The 22202-nt window shown below is 43.7% G+C and overlaps 1 protein-coding gene across 3 annotated transcripts in view; it reads right to left on the bottom strand.

Moving 5' to 3' along the window:
* Positions 1–1980: 1980 nt before the first annotated feature.
* The window catches only part of LOC139155807 (phagosome assembly factor 1), a 73961-nt gene continuing 53739 nt past the window's right edge, over positions 1981–22202 (bottom strand). For 2 of the 3 annotated variants that reach the window (XM_070731091.1, XM_070731092.1), the window contains exons 9-17: positions 21265–21377; positions 20044–20177; positions 19235–19318; positions 15956–16038; positions 14117–14160; positions 13005–13048; positions 10521–10579; positions 8858–8930; positions 1981–4489 (exon numbers count right to left, since the gene is read on the bottom strand). In XM_070731091.1, coding sequence (XP_070587192.1) covers positions 4400–4489; positions 8858–8930; positions 10521–10579; positions 13005–13048; positions 14117–14160; positions 15956–16038; positions 19235–19318; positions 20044–20177; positions 21265–21377 — 724 coding nt within the window. In that variant the 3' untranslated portion in view covers positions 1981–4399. The remainder of the gene's footprint in view (positions 4490–8857; positions 8931–10520; positions 10580–13004; positions 13049–14116; positions 14161–15955; positions 16039–19234; positions 19319–20043; positions 20178–21264; positions 21378–22202) is intronic. The other variant, XM_070731093.1, reaches the window with a different exon arrangement.

Below are 22202 nucleotides of genomic sequence, written 5' to 3' on the forward strand. Positions count from 1 at the left end.
GTCAGGAAAAAAAACTTGGGAGAATTAAATTACAGTGGAAGAAATCATTAAGCTCTATTTATTTTCTAGAGCCCTCTGATCAGATTCCTTTAAGGAATGTGATTTTTGCTTTGATTTGCACATAACACAAAGGGGGGGGGACTTTTTTAAAAGTTTCCAAGTTAGCCGTAGGGTCTGGAGAATCTGATTTGACCAGTATTTTGTGGGGAAAGAGGCCCAAAAGTTAAAATCAACATTTGCAAGTCAGATCACATCATCTGATGATTTTACCGCAGGGGGAAAAATCTGTTTCAAATTAAGAACAAACGGAAGATTGTTATTATGTTGTGCTGAAAGCAATTGTCTAGAGAAATAAATATTAGAAAGAGTAAAACATTTTCCTCTTTTCGTGGCTGGCCTAACCAACTACTGTACTTCAGGAGAGAGAAAAAAATGGCTGTTTGTGCAAGAAAGCAATAATTTTATAATCTTTATGACTGTAAATGCTTATATCCAGTTCACACAACCTGGTTGTTATGAATCTGTGCAGCAAAACAAACAAGCCATAATTAGGATTCAGTGCATGGTGGTTACCTAGAAAGGCTGGAAGGGACACATTGGAAGTCACCATGTGTGCATTATTCATTTATTTATTAGATTTCTATGCTGCTCTTCTCAAAGCGACTCAGGGCGGCATACAACATTAATATAACAACATATAAGAAATCCAATAAAATATGAAAATTTACAAAAACATTTAAAAGAACCCCATGAACACTCACATACATTCATCCGATCCAATCGTATCTCATATCGGCTGGAGACAGACTTATCAGATTGATGAGTGGGGCGGCATACAAATCTAATAAATTATTAATTATTATTATTATCACTCATGGCCCCCATGCCTGCTGGCAAAGGTAGGTTTTTATGGTTTTGCGAAAGACCAGGAGGGAGGGGGCGGTACGTATCTCCGGATGGAATTCGTTCCAGAGGGCCGGGGCCGCCACAGAGAAGGCTCTTCCCCTAGTCCCTGCCAGTCGACATTGTCTAGCTGATGGGACCTGGAGAAGGACGACTCATGTAGCCGCTGGGATACATGAGGCATGTGGCAGCAGACGGTCCCGTAGATAATTTATTTATTATTTATTTATTATTTAGATTTGTATGCCGCCCCTCTCCGCAGACTCGTATGTGGTATGTGTGTGTGTGTGTTAGAGAGACAGAGACAGAGAGACAAAGAGAGAGAGAGAGACAAAGAGAAAGAGAGGACAGAGAGACAGACACAGAGAAAGAGAGAGGGGGACAGTAACAAAGAAAAAGACAGAGAGAGGAAAGAGACAGAAAGATAGAGGACAGAAACAAAGAAAGAAAGAGACAGACAGAGAAAAAAGAGAGAGGGGCAGAGACAGAGACAGACAGACAGAGGACAGAGATAAAGAGACAGACAGAGAAAAAGAGAAAGGACAGAGAGAGAGAGAGGCAGAGAGAGAACACACGCAGAGAGAAACAGAGAGGATGAGAAAAAGAGAGAGAAAAGACACACAGAGAGGACAGAGGGACAAAGAGAGGGAAAGAAAGAAGACAGAGACAGAGAGAGAACAGAGACAAAGAGATAGAGGTAGAGAGAGGGAGAACAGAGAGACAAAGAGAAAGAGAAGGAGAGAACAGACAGACAGATAGAGAACATAGGCAAAGAGAAAGAGAGAGAGAAAGAGAGAGAGAGGAACGGATGGATGGATGGAGGGGGGCATACTGGAATTTTAATTTACTTGGTAGGCTAAATGAAAAGTTGTGAATCAAGGATTACCTGTAGAGTACGCACACGAGCTCACAGGATGTATGAAAGTAATCCTAGCCTTAAAGAAACTTACCTTTGAGCGCTGTACAAAGTTTACTCAGCCAAAATCTCTTACAGCCTAAATCTACTTTGCAAGGTAGCTCTGAAAGGTTTCTTCTGCAGGATCTTCTAGGCGGGAAGAGAAATCCAAGACCGACTCATTTATTGCAAAGTACATATATACTCAGCCACTGTAGCTAAACCCAGTGACCGAGTCTTCTTTATTTGTCCTTTTAAGGTACATGCTAGATGTTAACGCATTTCAGAGAATTTACAGGAGAATGATGAAAACACAAATTCATGGGATAATAAAAGAAAAGAAAATTTCTCAGCAAGCAATTGTCCAAGGAAAAATAGGATTTGGAGAAACATTTAAGAATAAAGATAAATCCTAAACCATTTCTTCCAGTTAGCCCAATTGGGCTTCCTTGATTGATTAGTCCAACAGTGTATAGAGGTCCTTTTGAATGGCAAACAGTCATTCAACAGTCCTTTTGAATGACAAAAAGGAGGGACACAAACACACACACACACACACAAATTTACAGCAAATTCACACAACATTTATCCTGCCACAGGTCCAGGATTCATAACTTTTCAACACTCTGAAATTCCCTATTCCTCATTTGTGGATAAATGTATACACACACTTTTAGCTGTACACAGAATTAAAATTACAAAATGTTTTTTTTCTTTGTATTTACAAAAAAATCTGTATTTACAGAGTTTTAAAACTCACAAAAATCATCTATAATTTATATCACAAGTTGCTACACCAAAATATTAAAAAATGGGATGAAATTATAAACGTCTCTCTATGCAGTCTTTTTTTAAAATTCTCTCCGCTGTTGTAAAAAGGGTTCGAAAGAAGAGCGAGGCCATTTATTAATTTACTTTTTTCTTTTAGATAAAAAGCAGCAAAAGAATCGCATGTACCCCTTAAAATCTTTTTGAAGTAACAAGCATTTAAATAACTTTTCTTTAATAACTAGAAGTCACAGAATTATTTTTTTCCCTCCCTGCTACAGGTGGAGGAGATGAACCTGCCCAACACGTATCTCTATTCCTATCTATGTCTATCTATTACATGTAGAAATGTTGAAACTAGATTAAGGATCTCTTTGGCTAAAATTTTGGCATTAAATTTAAAAAGAGAGAGAGAGAGACAGAGAGGCAGTCCTCATTATGCTGTGCTCCAAATAAGACAACCCAGAAATTTCTTCTGCAGGGTTGGTGCTCTTTGAAAAGTTAAGGCGACCTGTTTTTCATTTCATTCAGCAAGATATATGCGAAGGGGAAAGAGGAACCTGGTTCAAACCATCCCCAATTCCCCACCCCTGCTAACCTGGTTCACAGAAGGAAGAGGAACTGAAGATGGTCTAAATCAGGATCCATGTTACACTGCGGACAGTTAAAATAGCTGCATCCTTCTTCCAAGAATGCATGTTAGTTTATCGTTTTTGAATCCAAAGGGGAGGGAGAAAATGACATATCCAACTCTTCCTAAGGAATCATCTAACTCGAGTTTTTTTGTTCCTCCTTTCCAACCCCGGAAGAAACTGGGGTTTAGTTCACCGAACGTGGCAGGAGATAAAATTGTTTCATTGCATCAAGTAAACATTAAGTGCAGAAAAAATTGAGTCGGATTCCCCTCCACCCGCGCACTGTTTTAGGTGTAGCAAAACAAACCAACCAACAAAAAAGCCTTAACCCAGCCTCCACTCACACCCAGCACTCAGTAAAATTCAAAAGGTTTTATCAAGTAATTAAAGTGTATGTAGTGCAAATATATATATATATTTGTAACATATATATATTTACATATATATGACCACCGAGTCTTCAGGTTGCTTTGTGCCTTATCTCCAACAATGGAGGTCTGAAATTATGGACGTGTTGAGCCTGAAGCTCCTGAAAAATCCATATACTTAATTTTATATATACATCTATACATGAGCTCTGTGTGAGTCTGTATCCACCCATATCCTTGTCTTTCCACCACCACCACCCATAAAAACACAGAAACGTGACTCTCTATACGTGGAACGCAAACGCGGATGGGAAAGAAAGGGGAAAAAACCCTATACATACATAGATGTATGTCAGATATATATCTATATATATGTTTATATCTCTGCTTTCGGATGCCCAAGGATGATAAACTTGTGCTTTTAAAATGTGCAGTTTTTGATGGATGCTTCGGATGCTCTTCCCCGGTACATCACTGCAAAGCCAAACTCTTTGCATTTTATGTCGCATCTTCCAAGGGCCAAGCAAGAAGGGAGGATTAATGGTAGTGCCTGGCTAGTTGTGTGTTTGTGTCTGGGTGTGTGTTTGCCTCTGCCACTGGCTCCAAGTCCTGCAAGGTTCAGCTCCAGAGGATTTCTAGCCTGTGCCACCCCCAGATGTTGGGGGGGGGGGCACGGTTTCTTGTACCCCCCCCACTCTCTCTCTCAACCATAAACACGCACACTCGCACACGCTCTCCACCCGTTTCGTACTTTTCCGTATGATAAGCGGCAGCAACGCAAGGCACGCTGAGCTAAATTATGTAGCATTGTGTTCAAACGGGTACATCGCTCACTGGGGAAGGTCCAAGATCTTGGCCTGGATGGTGGGCCGGGCTGGGCCATAGAGCGTGACGGACGCAATGTGGTTATTCTGCATCACCTGCGGATAAGAAGATGGACAACAGATTTAAGACGGCAGCCGAGGGGGATTGGGAGCCAGATAATGCATTTATTTGTTTATTTGATTTTTTAAAATAATAATAATAATAATAATAATAATAATAATAATAATAATAATAATTATTATTATTATTATTATTTTTAATTGGATTTTTATGCCGCCCCTCTCTGTAGACTCGGGGCAGCTAACAACAATAATAAACACAACATGTACAATCCAATAATAAAAAACAACTAAAACCCCTGTTATAACACCAAACATACACACAAACATACCATGCATAACTTGTAATGGCCTAGGGGGAAGAGCTATCTCAACTCCCCCATGCCTGGCGGTATAAATGAGTCTTGAGTAGTTTACGAAAGACAGGGAGGGTGGGGGCAGTTCTAATCTCCGGGGGGAGTTGGTTGCAGAGGGCCGGGGCCGCCACCCTTCTTAGACTCAACATGTTAGCAATAGCACTTTTTAACAGAGCCAGCATATTGCCCCCACAATCTGGGTCCTCATTTTACCCACCTTGGAAGGAGGGAAGGCTGAGTCAACCTTGAGTCAGTCAGGATCGAACTGTTGGCAGTGGACTGTTAGCCCACAACACTGGATTGATGGATGGATGGAAAGAAGGAAGGAAGGAGGATAGCGATGATACTTAAGAGTTATATACTGCTTCACAGTGCTTTTATAGCCCTCTCTAAGCAGTTTACAGAATCAGCATATTGCCCCCACAATCCGGGTTCTCATTTGACCCACCTCGGAAGGATGGAAGGCTGAGTCAACCTTGAGCCGGTGATGAGATTTGAACCGCTGACCTGCAGATCTAGCAGTCAGCTTTAGTGGCCTGCAGTACAGCACTCTACCTGCTGCGCCGCCCCGGCTCTCTCCTTGGGCCTTCTGGGGTGACCCTTTACCTGAAGGTCACCCCAGAAGACCCAAGAAAGGACTGGCTCAGTCCGACCCACGGTAAGGGACGTTAGTCCTGTGAGGTCGTTCCAGGCAGGAAGCGTCCCTGGGTGAACTACAGAGAATCCTCAATTAACGTTTGTTCGTTCAGGGATTGTTTGAAATTTTGAATGGGACTGAACAAGGGTATCCAGACCCAGCTACCCAAACACGACAACCCCTCTGAAGTTAAATCAATGATTACTTTATTAGGAGTGCTGGCAGTCTCAACAAAAAAACCTTAACAAGTCTTCCTAGCAGGGAGATGAATAGTTCTCTGCCACCTCCATTCATCTTCGCCTCCTGCCTTTTATCCACAGAACTAGGGTGGGGTTTCATTAGCAGCAGTGGCTCTTCCGTCCCGAGGACCAGCCCATAGATTTCCACTGCTCTCCTCTCCTCTGCCTTCTGCCCATCAGGCACTGGACCCAGCTGTTCCACCTCTTCTTCATCAGCCACCTCCAGACCTGGGGGCTGTTGACTCTCCCTCAAGGGCTGACGGACAGCCCAGGTTCCACCTCTATCTGTCTCTCACTGCCATCTGTATTTATCTCCACCCCGTCTTTTATCCCCAGAACTAGGGTGGGGCTTTGCTAGGAGTGGTGGCTCTCCCATCCCAAGGACCAGCCCATAGATTTCCACTGCTCTCCTCTCCTCTATCTTCTACAAATCCGTGCATCAGGCACTGTTCCTCCTCTTCCTCATCAGCCACCTCCAGACCTGGGGGCTGCTGACCCTCCATCTAAGGGCTGACGGACGACCCAGGCTCTGCCCCTGTCTCTCTCTCTCTGCCAGCTCCATCCCCTCTTCCCTCCCTGGAGCTCTCAGGTTGCCTTGATGCTGACCCAGACTCCCCATCCCTCCTCCCCCCCCTTTGATTTAGCTGCTGGAGGGGCTGGCGGGCAACAGGCCACAACAAATTGGAACCTATATCAGATCCTTGAAGTTCTGGCTGTCGTAGCATCTCTGAGGCAACATGATCCCAGTTTGGTTGTTTGATAACCAGCTCATAATGGTCTCAGGGTTTCTTGGTCATGTGACTATTCCAATAAAGGACAATATTTGTAGTTCAAGGTTGAAATGAGGGGTCTTTGGTGCTCTCGGAGCTTGTTTTCTTATGAATGCTATGACCTGGGGTGGCACAGTGGTTAGAGTGCAGCATTGCAGACTACTTCAGCTACCTGCCAGCTGTAGTTCAGCAGTTCAAATCTCACCACCGGCTCAAGGTCGACTCTGCCTTCCATCCTTCTGAGGTGGGTAAATGGGGACTCAAATTGTTGGGAGCAAGAGGCTGATTCTGTAAACCGCTTAGAGAGGGCTGAAAAAGCACTATGGAGGGGTAGGTAAGTCTAAATGCTATTGCTATTTGCAGCCTTCCCTACCGTCTTCTCACAAGCAATTCAAAAGGGAAGAGAGCAAGGTTGCAAATTGATCCAGACCTTCATCTGTTAGCAGTAGCTACCTTTGGCCCCACCACACTCAAAGTGCCCGTCTTTGGTCACCCACCCACACAAACCTTCTCCCACCCAACAGCAGCAAATCCCCTGCCTGCAGGGCTGCTTCCAAGCTTGTGAGAATATGGCAGGGAAGGCTGCAAATGAATGTTCACATGGCTTGGGACTTTCTCAATGACTCCACAATCCTTGTTTAACAATGGCCACAGTGAATGCCATCACTTAGCAATGGAAATTACCAATTACCATTGTTAACCGAAGACTGCTTGTAATCCTACTTTATCGTAAGGTTATATTAACACACTCTTGCAAGTCTGAGAGTAAGTCCCCTCCCTCTTTGCCTTTACATACTAGAAAACTAGGGAGGGTCATTCCTGAGATATCTGCCACCCACCCACCCGCATTACTTCTGAGGGTTCAGCTCCTTCTAATCTGACCATTCACATATACCATCATAGAACAAATCATTATAGAAACAACTTTAGCCCTGGGATAAGAAAGCTAAATATTTCAATACAATAATAGCATAATTACTGTATTTTTCGGACTACTGTGTTCCCTCGATTTTTGCGGGGGATGCGTTCCAAGACCGCCCGTGAAATTTGAATTTCCACGAAGTAGAGATGCGGAAGCAAAAACACTATTTTTGGCTATGAACAGTATCACAAGCCTTCCCTTAACACTTTAAACCCCTAAATTGCAATTTCCCATTTCCTTAGCAACTATTTAGATTATTACTCACCATGTTTCTTTATTAAAGTTTATTAAAAAAAATATTTATTAAGGTGGACGAAAGTTTGGTGATGATATATGATGTCATTGGGCAGGAAAAACCATGGTATAGGGGAGGAAAATGCAAAGTATTTTTTAATTAATATTTTTGAAAAACCGTGGAATAGACTTTTCGCGAAGTTCGAACCTGCAAAAATCGAGGGAACACTGTATAAGACGCACAGGACGGAAATGTTGGTGCTTCTTATACACTGAATACAGCCATTTCTGGCCTCCTGAAACCCCGCCCCCATGTCCCATTTTTGCTAAAAATGGCTTCGGATGTCACAAAAATGGAGTGGACAAAGGGTCTGAGAAGCCTGCAGAGATCTCTCCTGGGGACTGGGGGAGGGCAAAAATGCCCCCATTTTTATGAAAAAACGGATGAAAAACAGCCAGTTTTCCACAAAAACGGGGGTGTTTTTGCAATCCCCCAGCACCCAGGAGCTCTCTGCAGGTTTCCCAGACCCTTTGGCTGCCCCATTTTTTGGGGGGGAAAAGACAAAAATGGCCCAGTTTTTGCAAAAACGGGGGTGGTTTTGCCTTCGAATTACCCCATCTGGCATGACTGGAGGAGGAATTCTGGGAGCTGAAGTCCACTAGTCTTAAAGCTGTCAGGTTTGAAGTTTGAAAAAAGTGTACAGGGTTGTAAAAAGTATTCTGCTACACTGGTATTTTATTAAATAATATATTACTACATCATTTGGTTCAGAATACTTTTTCCTTGTTTTCCTCCTCTAAAATCTAGGTGTGTCTTATACTCTGAAAAATACGCAAATAAACGCTTCCAATGGTTGCGGAATTGGGAAGCCTCTCCATGGAATAAGCAAACAAATCAAACCAACATACTTGGAAATATATCCAATATACATCGTGGCCTTTCGTATCTCAAATCAGTCTGTCCGTCCGTCCGTCCATCCATCCCTCCCTCCCTCCATCTATCTATCTTGTATTTATCATTTATCTACTATATTTATCTAGTTATTGTCTGTCCGTCCATCCGTCTGTACGTCCATCCATTCATCAAACTTGTATTTATCATTTATCTACTATATCTATCTAGTTATCGTCTGTCCCTCCCTCCCTCCCTCCCTCCATCCATCCATCTATCTGTTTTTAAAGATTTTAAGTATTTCAACCCAACCCAACTCCAACTCCAACTCCAACTGATGGCTGCTTTCCTCACCTCAAAGATCATCCTTTGTAATCCAAAACAAAAGGTTGACCCAAATGGATTTGTGTTGTTTGGAGAAGACGACCTGTAGACATGAAAGAAGCAAGTTGTGTTTGCCAGATATATGAAAGCAAATCTCAGCTAGAATTAAAAACCGCCCGTGTAGGAATGTTGAATTTTCCAACATGCGGTGCTATTTCGCAATGTATATTTTGCAGGTCTCGAGCCGATCTTATCAGCTTTCCCAAAATGCAAATACTCCACATTCTTTGCTATGCTACAGATTATTCAGGAAGTCATAAATTCTGTTGTGAAGCACATTATTCAACAAGCAAAATAATGATGAAGATGGATTTCCAAAAGTAGAGGTAATTATAACCATTCCTTTAGTGGCCATTTGAAGTTAAACTGGTTAGAATGCATCATTACAGGCTAATTCTGCGGATTTCCAGGAAATGCTGCTTAGAGAGGGCTGTAAAGCAGTATATAAGTCTAAGGGCTATTGCTAATTATGGCAGTGGTGGGCGGGTTCCATTATAATGAGAATTTAATTTCATTTAATTTATTAAATTTATAAGCCGCCCAATCCTTTTGGACTCTGGGTGGTGTAAAAACAATGTAAGAACAGTTAAAACCCCCAAAATAAAAAATGTCATTCCACAAAACATTCATTTCTTCTTGGCCAGAACTACTGGATGGTCTTGTTCAACACACTACCAGTACTTGGGGCTTCTCTCCATAACAGCTGCCAACCAACAATAGTTGAAGAACAGTTGCAGGAATTAGGTATGGTTAGTCTAGAGAAAAGAAGGACTGGGGTGATATGATAGCAGTGTTCCAATTTTGAAGGGCTGCCACAAAGAAAAGGGGTGTCAACCTATTTTTCAAGGGCAGGAAAAGAGACAATGGATGGAAATTAACCAAGGAAAGAAACGACCTAGAACTAAAGAGAAATTTCCTAAAAGTGAGAACAATTAACCAGTGGAACAGCTTGCCACCAGAAGATGTGGTTGCTCCATCAATGGAGGCCTTTAAGAGGCTGGACAGCCATTTGTCTGGAATAGTATTAAGGCAAACCTTTTTCCCCTCGGGTGCTGAAAGTGTGCGTATGCATGTTATTGCACATACATGCGTGCCCATACCCATAATTTAATGCCCCGCATGGGCGCACGCCCCCTTCCCACTTTCCTGACTTCCAGTGGGCCAAGTAGGGCCGTTTTTTTTATCCTCCTCAGGCTCCACAGGCTTCCCTGGAGCCTGGGGAGAGTGGAAACTGCCTCCCCTGCCCTCCCGGAGGCCAAAAACGCCCTCCCAGAACCTCCGTGTCAGCTGAAAATCAGCTGGCCAGTGCATGCTTGTGCGCTGGAGCTGAGCTAGAGCAAAGGCTTGCCACCTGTTTGCCATCACGAGTATAAGGTCTCCTGCTTGAACAGGGGTTGGACTAGAAGACCTCAAAGTCCTTCCTAGTTCCATTCTGTATTCTATTCTGGCACGGAGTTTGGCATGGCATAAAACGGCAGAATTCTACAAGAGCGCTAATCTAATCTAGAATCTATCCCCTTCCAGCTCATCAAAATCATTTTTGGGGAGCTGCATTTTACTTTCCGTCTCTCGCTTAGCGAGGCATGCTATTTCATCCCAAAGGAAAATCATTTTTATTTTTTATTATTTTTACCTGTGAAGAACTACAGGTTTTTCCACAGGATGTCCAAGAAGCTCCTGAATATTATCCCACTACAAGGGGGGGGGGGGGAAAGAAAACGAAGAGAATGAAGCCCGTTGTGAACATCCTCATTTAAAAACAAAAGCAAAAAGGTTTTGTGTGCATCACATTTCTAGATTTCAGAGGTGCCATTTTGGAAGAACTGCTAACATCTTTCAGTGGGGACCCTAGAGCTGCGTTTATTGCAGAGGCCTCGTTTCTGGCTGAGCCTGCTCTTCCTTGGACCTTCCTGGAAATATCTCAAAGTAAGCTGTGTTCTGGTAGGAACCCATCCACTCTAGATTCTTCTGAGACCCCATGGAAAATGGTCTTTTTCAGCAGCCCTCCTATTAACTTAAGGTGACCCGCTCCCTTCTTGATGTAGAGAGAGCGGAGAATCCCTTGCAAGGCAGAGCCAAGGAATTTGTTCAGTTCCTGATGGACAAAATTGCTCAGATTTGGGTAGACCTGGAATCCAATTGGGCAATGTCAAGCGAGGTGACTGGAGTTAATTTTAGTCCTGTTGTGTGGGATGAGTTTGATCCTGTGACCCCCAATGAAGTGGACAAGGCCATAGGAGCAATGAGCGCCTTCACTTGTGTGTTGGACCCATGCCTCTCCTGGCTGGTTTCAGCCAGTAGGAAGGAGACACGAGGCTGGCTTCAGGTGATTGTCAACTCTTCTTTGAGTGGGGGATCCTTCCCGCAACCTTTGAAGGAAGAGGTTGTAAGGCCCCACCTCAAGAAGCCTTTTCTGGATCGAGCCTCATTGAATAACTATTGTTTTGCCTCCAACCTTCCCTTTGTAGGGAAGGTTGTTGAGAAAGTGGCGGCGCTCCAACACCTGCAGACCTTGGAAGAAGCGGATTATCTAGACCCATTTCAATCTGGCTTCAGACACGATTACAGCACGGAAACCGCTTTTGTCGTGGTGATGGATGATCTCTGGTGGGCCCGGGGATAGGGGGCACTCCTCTATCCTGGTGCTTCTTGACCTCTCAGCGGCTTTCGATACCATCGACCATGGTATCCTTCTGCGATGGCTGGAGGGGTTGGGAGTGGGAGGCACCGTTTTATGGTGCTTCTCCTCCTACCTCTCTGGCCGATCGCAGTCGGTGTTAGTGAGAGGACAGAGGTTGACCCCTAGGCCCCTCCTATGTGGGGTGCCTCAGGGGTCGGTCCTCTCCCCCCTGCTATTTAATATCTACATGAAACCGCTGGGCGAGATCATCCAGGGGTATGGGGTGAGGTATCATCAGTATGCTGATACCCAGTTGTACATCTCCACCCCATGTCCAGTCAACGAAGCAGTGGAAGTGATGTGCCGGTGCCTGGAGGCTGTTGGGGTCTGGATGGGTGTCAACAGACTCAAACTCAACTCTGATAAGACAGAGTGGCTGTGGGTTTTGCCTCCCAAAGATAATTCCATCTGTCCGTCCATCACCCTGGGGGAAAATTACTGACCCCCTCAGAGAGGGTCCGCAACTTGGGCGTCCTCCTCGATCCACAGCTTACATTAGAGAACCATCTTTCAGCTGTGGCGAGGGGGGGCGTTTGCCCAGGTTTGCCTGGTGCACCAGTTGCAGCCCTATCTGGACCGGGAGTCACTGCTCACAGTCACTCATGCCCTCATCACCTCGAGGTTCGACTACTGTAATGCTCTCTACATGGAGCTACCTTTGAAGAGTGCTCAGAAACTTCAGATCATGCAGAATGCAGCTGTGAGAGCAATCATGGGCTTCCCTTGGTATCCCCATGTTTCACCAACACTCTGCAGTCTGCATTGGCTGCCGATCAGTTTCCAGTCACAATTCAAAGTGTTGGTTATGACCGTTAAAGCCCTTCATGGTATTGGACCAGAATATCTCCGGGACCGCCTTCTGCCGCACGAATCCCAGCGACCAATTAGGTCCCACAGAGTTGGCCTTCTCTGGGTCCCATCGACTAAACAATGTCGTCTGTCGGGACCCAGGGGAAAAGCCTTCTCTGTGGCGGCCCCAACCCTCTGGAACCAGCTCTCCCCGGAGATTAGGATTGCCCTCACCCTCCTTGCCTTTCGCAAACTTCTTAAAACCCACCTCTGCCGTCAGGCATGGGAGAACTGAGATAGCTTCTCCAGGCCTATATTGTTTATGTATGGTATGTTGTGTGCATGTTTTTTAAATTACGCGTTTTTAGTTTTAAATATTAGATTTGTATTGTATATTGTTTTCTATTACTGCTGTGAGCCGCCCCGAGTCTACGGAGAGGGGCGGCATACAAATTTAATTAAATAATAATAATAATAATAATAATAATAATAATAATAATAATAATACACATCCGTCTCCTGGTTCTTGAAATCCATGACCAGCTGAGCCGGATATGGACCACTCGCAACACTAACCTGGACAAAAAAACCAGGCAAAACATCTCTAAAGGTTAGGGCTATTATAGGAATCTCCGCTTTGTGATTTACCTTGCTGTACGTTGTGCAGGTTTCCGTCTGTGACTCGGTGCTTTCTAGTTTGGAGGGGGAAAATAAAAAATATTAAGTTTACATGTAAGCAGCACATTCCTCCTATCGAATAGCAAATAGAATACGATACACTAACACAAAAATTAAAAAACAATTAAAAAATCACAAGATATAGACACATGGAAAAACTTTTACAATTGGGTTAATAACCGGAAAAAAACCCCAGATGTACGTAAGGTTGAAATAAAATAGGAAAGAATACACAACAATTCAAATATAGATAAATATCACTTTATTGATTTGTTGACAAATTCTTTTTATCTGAGCTATTATTGTTGTCTCTATATAAGTATAGATATGTATATATGTATAATTTATAAATGTACAGTGATCCCTCCATTATCGTGAGGGTTCCGTTCCAGGACCCCTCGCGATAATTGATTTTTCGCAATGTAGGGTTCCGGAAGTAAAAACACCATCTGCGCATGCGCGATCTTTTTTTCTTTTTTTTAAATGGCCGCGCATGCGCAGATGGTGGAGGTGGGGAGCGACGAAAGTGCGGAAGCCGACAGATTGCTTTGGATGTCGGCTGCTCCCGCACCCCCAGCACCCGCTTGCCCGCCGTTCGCCCGCCGTTCGCCCGGCCACCCGCCGTTCGCTCGCTGCTCGCCCGGCCACCCGGGTCCGGGGGGCTGCTAGGAAGCCCCCCATGCCGGCGGCGACCTTTTAAAACAGCCGCGCGGCTTCCCAACTGAGTCCCGAAGCCAAACCCGGAAGTGGTTTTTTTTTTAATTAATATTTTTTTAAAAATCGCGATATAGCGTTTCGCGATGATCGAGATCGCGAAACTCGAGGGATCACTGTATATGTATATAATCTCACTGATACGAATATCCGTGAAGATAAGCTGCAAAGAGGCAGCAGGGGAAGGGGGTGGGACGGGAATATATGTTGCATTGTCCTTTAACAGACAACCTACAATTGTACTCACAAACTAATAACACAATGTTCAGTTTATGTGTTTTTTAAAATATGTATATAACTCAATAAAATTTAATTTTAAAAAAAGAAGAACTTAGACTTATAAACCATATAATACTCTTCTTTCTTACCTCGTTTAATAACGAGTGGGATCTTGAATTCACAACGGTGATAACTGCAAGAGTGGAGAAAGTACAAGCATAAGCGAGAATTTTACTTCAAAACAATGTTTGATTCTAAATCAGGTTTGTCCAACAGGGGCAGATTCCCATCACTGCTACTACCGGTACGTTGTGCGTACAGCTTTTGTTCTCCTGCGTGTTCACATATGCACGTCCCAGTGTGTTTTCGCTTCTGCGCTTGTGCAGGAAGTAAAATTTTGTGATGGGATGCGCAAACGAGAGAAATTTCGGCAAATTTTTGCTTCTGTGCATGTGCAAAAGCTTTAAAAAAGCCAAAATCTCTCTTGTGGTGTGTCCCTTTGCGAGATTTTGCTTTTTGCGCATGTGCAGAAGCCAAAACATGCTGGGATGTGCATATGTGTGTGCAGGAGAACAGAAGCTGGGTGTACATGTACCTGTAGCAACCTAATACTGATGTCCAACCTTGGCAACTTTAAAGACCTGTGGACTTTAACTCCCAGAATTCCTCAGCCAGCATGGGCTGGCTAGGGAATTATGGGAGTTGAAGTCCACAGGTCTTAAATTTGCCGAGGTTGGATGCTCCTGCTCTAAATAAATTATGTTTTACATCAAACTGTTCTGAATTCATGGAACCTTGTTTTGAATTCAAAACATGGTTTCTAAGCGCCTTCCAAAATGATCAAAACAGCCCATTTCGCGCTCAGAATGGTTGTTTCAGACTTGAGAGCCTGTATGTGAGTGTGTTTAGGTGTGTGTGTGGTCTGACACTGATTTATTTATTATTTATTTATTGGATTTCCATACTGCCCCCCTCTGAGGACTTGGGGTGGCTCAAAACATATAAAATATACAATACACAATATCTTAATCCAATTAACTAATTAAAAATCTTTTTAAGAAACCCAAATCATAAAAAACAACAATTCCATTCACTCCACATTCTCTCAACACATCCATTGGGCAGGGGGCAAAGATCTAATGGTCCCAGGCTTGGCGGCATAAGTGAGTCTTCAGACTCTTACAGAAGGCAAGGAGGGTGGGGGCTGATTCCAGAGGACCGGGGCCCCCACAGAGAAGGCTCTCCCCCTGGCCCCCGCCAAACGACATTGTCTGGTTGACGGAACCTGGAGGAGGCCGATTTTGTGGGAGCTGACCAGTCGCTGGGATCCATGCAGCAGAAGACGGTTTCGGAGGTATTCTGGCCCGATGCCATGTAGGGCTTTATAGGTCATAACCAACACTTTGAATTGGGTCCAGAAACCAATTGGCAACCGGTGCAGACCATGGAGCGTTGGAGAAATATGCGAGTGTCTGGGCAAAGCCATGATTGCTTTTTGCACTTGAAATATATGTCAAATTCAAAAGGACTCAGAGGTAAAATATTATGGACATTTTATATTCTGCAGTCTTGCGTGGGTCTTGTAAGAATATTCACTATGAATATCAGCATCAACAGTTATGGGACTATGATTTTCGACATTTCTGGCAAAAACATCTATTCGGGGGGGAAATGGATTTGCATTACAGCTGTTATAAAAATCAAATTAAGTTACTTGGTGGGCTGCTTAATAATAATAATAATATAATAATAGTAATAATAAGAATATAACGCTTTTGACTGTCTGAATTTCTTTTGAAAAATTTAGAATCCTTCCTTGAATGTTTGATGAAGATTTAGCAATGATAAATTAGGCATTGTGTGTTTCCGCTGGTGGAAATTCAGGAAAACGCACAAAGTTTCTGGCTCCTTCCCTATCCTTCTACTACTAGCTCATAACTTTTCAAATTGAAATGGGAAACGGGGTAGTTTAGAGCTTTTTTACTCACATGTTAAAGTTATAATGACCAGGATAATTGGTATGCAAAACGAATTTTTTTACTCTATGCGTATTTGCATCAAAAAGGATGTCCTGTGGGAGGAAACCAGAACAGAGAGAAATACATATGGTGACTACATTTGATGAAACAAGTTATCGTAATCAATCAATTGACCTGTTCAAGTTATTGGAACACCCTATATGTCAGCCAACATGTACCCAGCTCAACAGTATTAACTATAGAAGGGATCCAGTTGTCCTATTAAACAACCCCTTAAATATGAGCTGTAGTGTGTATCACTCTGCTAAATAAATAATTCCCTCACAACTGTCAAACTATTCATTAAGGCTACATTACTATTATTATTAGTCTTCTCATCGCTCCTATCACCCATCTCCTCCCACTTATGATGGCATGACTATAATTGGTTGCTTGTATCTTTACAATTGGCCAATAAAGAATTCTATTCTATTCTATTCTCTTCCGTGAGCAACTTGGGGAAAAAATTAATTAATTCAAAAATGAGCAGCAAAAACATCTGCTATTTTTTTCAACAGCTGACATTTAATTTCACACAATGTCATGTGTGGAACCTCTATGCCTTTCTTTTTAAGCGAAAAGTATGAAGATCTTACAAGCTTTTTACTCTCTGATGGAATCTCTTTCATTTATTGAGTTTATGGAGGCCCTCAAGCGCCATCTAATGGCGTTGCAGGTCCAAGAGCTGCCTTTTGGCCCTGGGATTTTTGACCAGACAAGCTCAGGTAATGCTAGAACTCAGGTGATGTGGTTCAGCGTACAGGGTGACCCTGGTCACTTGTGTTTATGGTTAAACAAACATTCGTTTAGTGGCATGTAACAATGACATGTAAACTATAAAGCTATGACAAATCTCGACAGCATACTAAAACCGAGACATTACCCTGCCAACAAAAGTGTGTACAGTGATCCCCCGGGTATCGCGATCCCGATCATTGCGAATGGGCTAAATCGCGATTTTTCAACCCGGAAGTAAAAACACCATCTACGCATGCGCGCCCTTTTTTTTTATGGCCACGCATGCGTAGATGGCGCCAGGCAGATCAGCTGCTGGGCGGCTTTCCAGCTGAGTCCTGAAGCGAATTGGCTTCAGGACTCAGCTCCGAAGCCGCGCGGCTTTTTAAAAACGTCGCCGCCGGCATGGGGGGCTCCCCCATGCCGGCGGCGACGTTTTAAAACACCCGCGCGGCTTCCCAGCTGAGTCCTGAAGCGAATTGGCTTCAGGACTCGGGAAGCCGCGCGGCTGTTTTAAAACGTCGCCGCCGGCATGGGGGGCTCCCCCATGCTGGCGGCGACGTTTTAAAACACCTGCGCGGCTTCCCAGCTGAGTCCTGAAGCGAATTGGCTTCAGGACTCGGGAAGCCACGCGGCTGTTTTAAAACGTCGCCGCCGGCATGGGGGGCTCCCCCATGCTGGCGGCGACGTTTTAAAACACCCGCGCGGCTTCCCAGCTGAGTCCTGAAGCGAATTGGCTTCAGGACTCAGCTGGGAAGCGGCGCGAGCGAACGGCGGGGGCGGAAGTAAAAACACCATCTGCGCATGCGCAGATGGTGTTTTTACTTCCGCAGCACTACTTCGCGAAAAACCGATCATTGCGAGGGGTCCTGGAACGGAATCCTCGCAATGATCGGGGGATCACTGTATATAATGATTTTCCTAGTTGCAATGTGTGGCTGTGAAAGTTGGACCATGAGAAAGGCTGAGTGCAAAAGAATGGAGGCCTTTAAACTGTGGTGCTGGAGAAGACTCCTGCGAGTCCCTTGGACTCCAAGGTGATCCAACCGGTCAGTCCTAGAGGAGATCAGCCCTGACTGCTCTTTGGAAGACCAGATCCTGAAGATGAAACTCAAATACTTTGGACACCTAGTGAGAAGGAAGAGTTCGCCAGACCACTTCTCGAATACAGCTCACCTGTCTGGAATCCGCACTTCATATCAGACATCAATACAATTGAGAGAGTCCAGAAATATTTCACGAGAAGAGTCCTCCACTCTTCTGCTTGCAACAAAATACCTTATACCATCAGGCTTGAAATTTTGGGCTTAGACAATTTAGAACTACGCCACCTTCGGTATGACCTACGTGTAATTCATAACAGTATCTGCAACAACGTCCCACCTGTCAATGACTACTTCAGCTTCAACTGCAACAATACATGAGCACACAATAGATATACATTTAATGTAAACCACTCTATTGAAGATATGATTCAGTAACAGAGTGATCAATCACTATCTGACTGTGGTTTTATCCCCAAGCCCCAAAAACCTTAGCCTCAGACTATCAACAATCGACCTTACCCCATTCCTAACAGGTTTGTAAGGGGTGTGCATAAGAGCATCATGGGGCCTACTGCTCCTGTCTTACTGTCCTCATTTATCTGGACTTACTTTGTATGTGTTTATGTTTATGCATATACAGTGATACCTTGTCTTATGAACTTAATTGGTTCTGGGACGAGGTTCATAAGGTGAAAAGTTCGTAAGACGAAACAAGGTTTCCCATAGGAATCAATGGAAAAGTGATTAATGCGTGCAAGCCCAAAACTCACCAGCCAAAAGCGACCGTTGCTGGGATTCCCCTGTGGCTCCCCTCCATGGGAAGCCCCAACTCCGGACTTCCGTGTTTTTGCGATGCTGCAATTTTGCTGAGGCTCCCCTCGCTGGGAAACCCTACCTCCGGACGTTGCCAGCAAAGCGCCCGTTTTTGCACTGCTGGGATTCCCCTGCTGGGATTCTCCTGCAGCATTGCAAAAACACGGAAGTCCGGAGGTGGGGTTTCCCATGGAGGGGAGCCTCAGGGATATCCCAGCAGCACAAAAACGGGTGCTTCGCTGGCAACGGAAGTCCGGAGGCGGGGCATCCCAGTGGCGGCAGTGAGTTCGAAAGGTGAAAATAGTTCGAAAGAAGAGGCAAAAAAATCTTAAATCCCGGGTTTGTATCTCGAAAAGTTTGTATGATGAGGGGTTCGTAAGACAAGGTATCACCGTACCTGTTATCTAGTACTGTATATGTTTGACAAATAAATAAATAAAATAAGAGCCTAATCCTGGGAACGATTGAGGGCAAAAGAAGAAAGGGACAACAGAGAACAAGGTGGCTGGATGGAGTCACTGAGGCAGTTGGCGTGAGCTTAAATGGACTCCAGAGGATGTTAGAGGACAGGAAGGCCTGGAGAAACGTCATCCATAGGATCGCGACAGGTTGGAGACGACTTCACAACTAACAGCAAACCCCGTCTTTAACTCACCACTCCAAGCGTGAAGTAGTTGAAGAAAAAATCGTTGCACTTCGAAGGGACTTGCTTGTGAGGCGAAGGTGAGTGGATTTTCATCTGTTTGCAAAAAATAAGAAACAGCTTCATTTTCACACTTAACAGTGGCTGTTGTTTATTGGAGAAAAGGGAGCCTTAAGTTTTGAATGGATTAAATGACATCTACGAGAGAAATCAGGAATTAATTCCACTCTGTACAGGAGGGATCACCGATCGTGGCAACTTTACGACTTGTGGGTTTCAACTCCCAGAATTCCTCAGCCAGCCATGATAACAGCTGCGGTGATTTACTTAACAGCAGTGGCAAAACTCCCTGAACAACTGCCCTGTTTAGCAACATAAATATTGTGCTCCATTGTGATTGTAAGTCAAGGATTACACCCCTATAATGAGTGGAAAACAACCACCATCCATATGCCATTTTCTGCATGCAATTAAAAATCCCACAACGCTCAATAAATTAAAATGATGTTAAAAATATTTCACTGAAAAACACAGGCAGGAAAAATAAATTAAAACTAATCAGAACACACGTAGTCCTCAACTTAACGACAGTAAACATTTAATGACCATTCAGTTATATTAAAGGAATTAGGAACCCCTCCCAACAGTCCAATGCAACCCATGTGGCCCTCCCTCGCCCCCCAGGCACTTAGGCGCCAAGCAAAACGGTTATAAATCAATAGCATGCAGGACATAGGTGGCATGGAAGAAAGCCGTAAAGAATGTAACCGCGATCCCTGCTTTCCCCTGAAGAACGGAAGAGTCACGGATCTGACACTAACCTTATCTTCTGATTTGTAGAAAACCTTGTGAGGGGACCCCAAAGTGCTGAGAACATCTTGGCACGAATCACCGAAATACACACAACGCTCAGATACCCGTATTTTGGCATCGGCTAACACACCAGGACCGCAACCTACAAAGGAAGAAAGAAAGGAGACAGGAAGATAGGAACACTGCATAATAATTCTGAAGCCACCTGAACTGATCCCAACAGTCTCAGGAAATAAAATTATGTAGATGTGAGTGGTCAGAGAGGGGGGGGGGGCATTTATTAAAAAACCCAAAGACAAATTTCTTGTGTGTCCAAACACAATTGGTCAATAAAGAATTCTATTCTATTCCATTCCATTCCTATTCTCTTGTGTTCTATTCTATTCCATTCCAATCCACATTCTATTCTCTTTTATTTTCCTTCTGACAGCCCCCTGGATAATGGAAGATTAGTCAGAGAGAAAGAAAAAGCCTTTTCTCTATCACACAATACTAGGATGAGGGGGCACTCCCTAAAGCTCATAGGTAAGAAAGCGAGGACAAATAAAGGGAAATATTTCTTCACCCAGAGGGTCCTTGGTTGTATGGAATTCACTTCCAGAAGAGGTCGTGACAGCTGTCAGCCTTGATAGCTTCAAGGCAGGATTAGACAGATTCATGGATGCCAAGTGTATCGGTGGTTACTGAAACGGATGTCCATGTGCCACCTCTATGTTGGTTGAGGCAGGGAGGGTTCCCTTGAGTACCACTTATTGGGGGTTCAAGGGAAAGGGAGGGTCTTGCCTTCTCTTTCTGCTTAAGATCCCCATGACAATTTAGTGGGCCACTGGGTGACACAGAATGCTGGACTTGATGGGCTTTGGCCTGATTCAGCAGGGCTCTTCTTATGTTCTTTTTAAAAACCCATAGACAAATTCCTTGTGCGTTCAAACACACTTGGTCAATAAAGAATTCTATTCTATTCCATTCCTATTCTATTGTATTCTATTCCATTCCAATCCACATTCTATTCTATTTTCCTTCTCTGTGACAGCCCCTGGGATAATGGAAGATGGCTATCAAGTCACCCCAGTTCTTCCTCTCATTAGATTAGATGCACCTAGATCCCTCAAAGGTTCATCATACGGTTCTGCCTCTTCATCTTTGTTGCTCTTCTCTGCGCTCTTTCTAGGGTCTCAACAACTTTTTTTAATATTATGCTGATGAGAATTGGACATACGGTATTATACCTGCAGTGAGTAATCGCAGTCGTAAACCTGAGGGTCCAGCTGCATCTCGGAGAACATCAACGTATTCTGCATACACATTTCCGAGGAAACAGCTGAGTGGCATCGTAGGAGCCCTGAGAGCATAAAACAAGGCAAATTATTTAAAATAGGAATCCTGAAGGTTTCCATACCCAAAATTCCCTAACTCAAAACAGACACCATAATGGAAGGGTTAATCCGACTGGAGGATGATGGGAACTGTAGTCCAATGCAGAGGTTGTGACAGCTCCAAAACCGGAGACTTTCAAGAGGAGATTGGACGGACATTTATCTGAAACGGTGTAGGGCCCCAGAGGCAAAAAAAATATCACCCAATGGACAAACTAGAAGTTTGGAAACATGCACTTCCAGTTTGCCGTTGTGCTGTTTTTCACACTTTGGAAGATTCAGGGAAGCTTCCTGAAGGCTCCAGAGTGCAAAAAACAGCACAATGGCAAAGCGGAAGTGTGTTTTTCCAAACTTCCAGTTTGTCCATTTGGGCATTTTTTTCACCTACCAGGTTTCAGAAAGACCTGTGCGCATGCACAGAGGGCAATGCGGTGTGTGCGCATATCGGTGGGGGGCAGCAAAGGGGTGTGGGCACGGTCCCATTATTATTTTTAATTAGATATATGAATTTAGGAATTGATTATGGGTATTATTAGTATTGATTACATTTTATAAAATAGTAAAAATTTAATTTTATAAAATTATTTTTTATTTAAATAAAAACTATATTTCTAATATTTAGAAACTTTTTTCTTCTTTTCTTAAAATGATTGAAATTGATTGATATTTAAGATTAACCATTAAGTAAGAAATGTAGATAAGCATTGATTAATAGGTTGAAATAATCTGAAAAAATTGAGAAATGTACTATTTAGAGGGAAGAAGTCTGAAATTTTTGTGTTATTATGCTT

This window comes from Erythrolamprus reginae, unplaced genomic scaffold (assembly GCF_031021105.1).
Source record: "Erythrolamprus reginae isolate rEryReg1 unplaced genomic scaffold, rEryReg1.hap1 H_64, whole genome shotgun sequence".
Taxonomy (NCBI): Eukaryota; Metazoa; Chordata; class Lepidosauria; order Squamata; family Dipsadidae; genus Erythrolamprus; species Erythrolamprus reginae.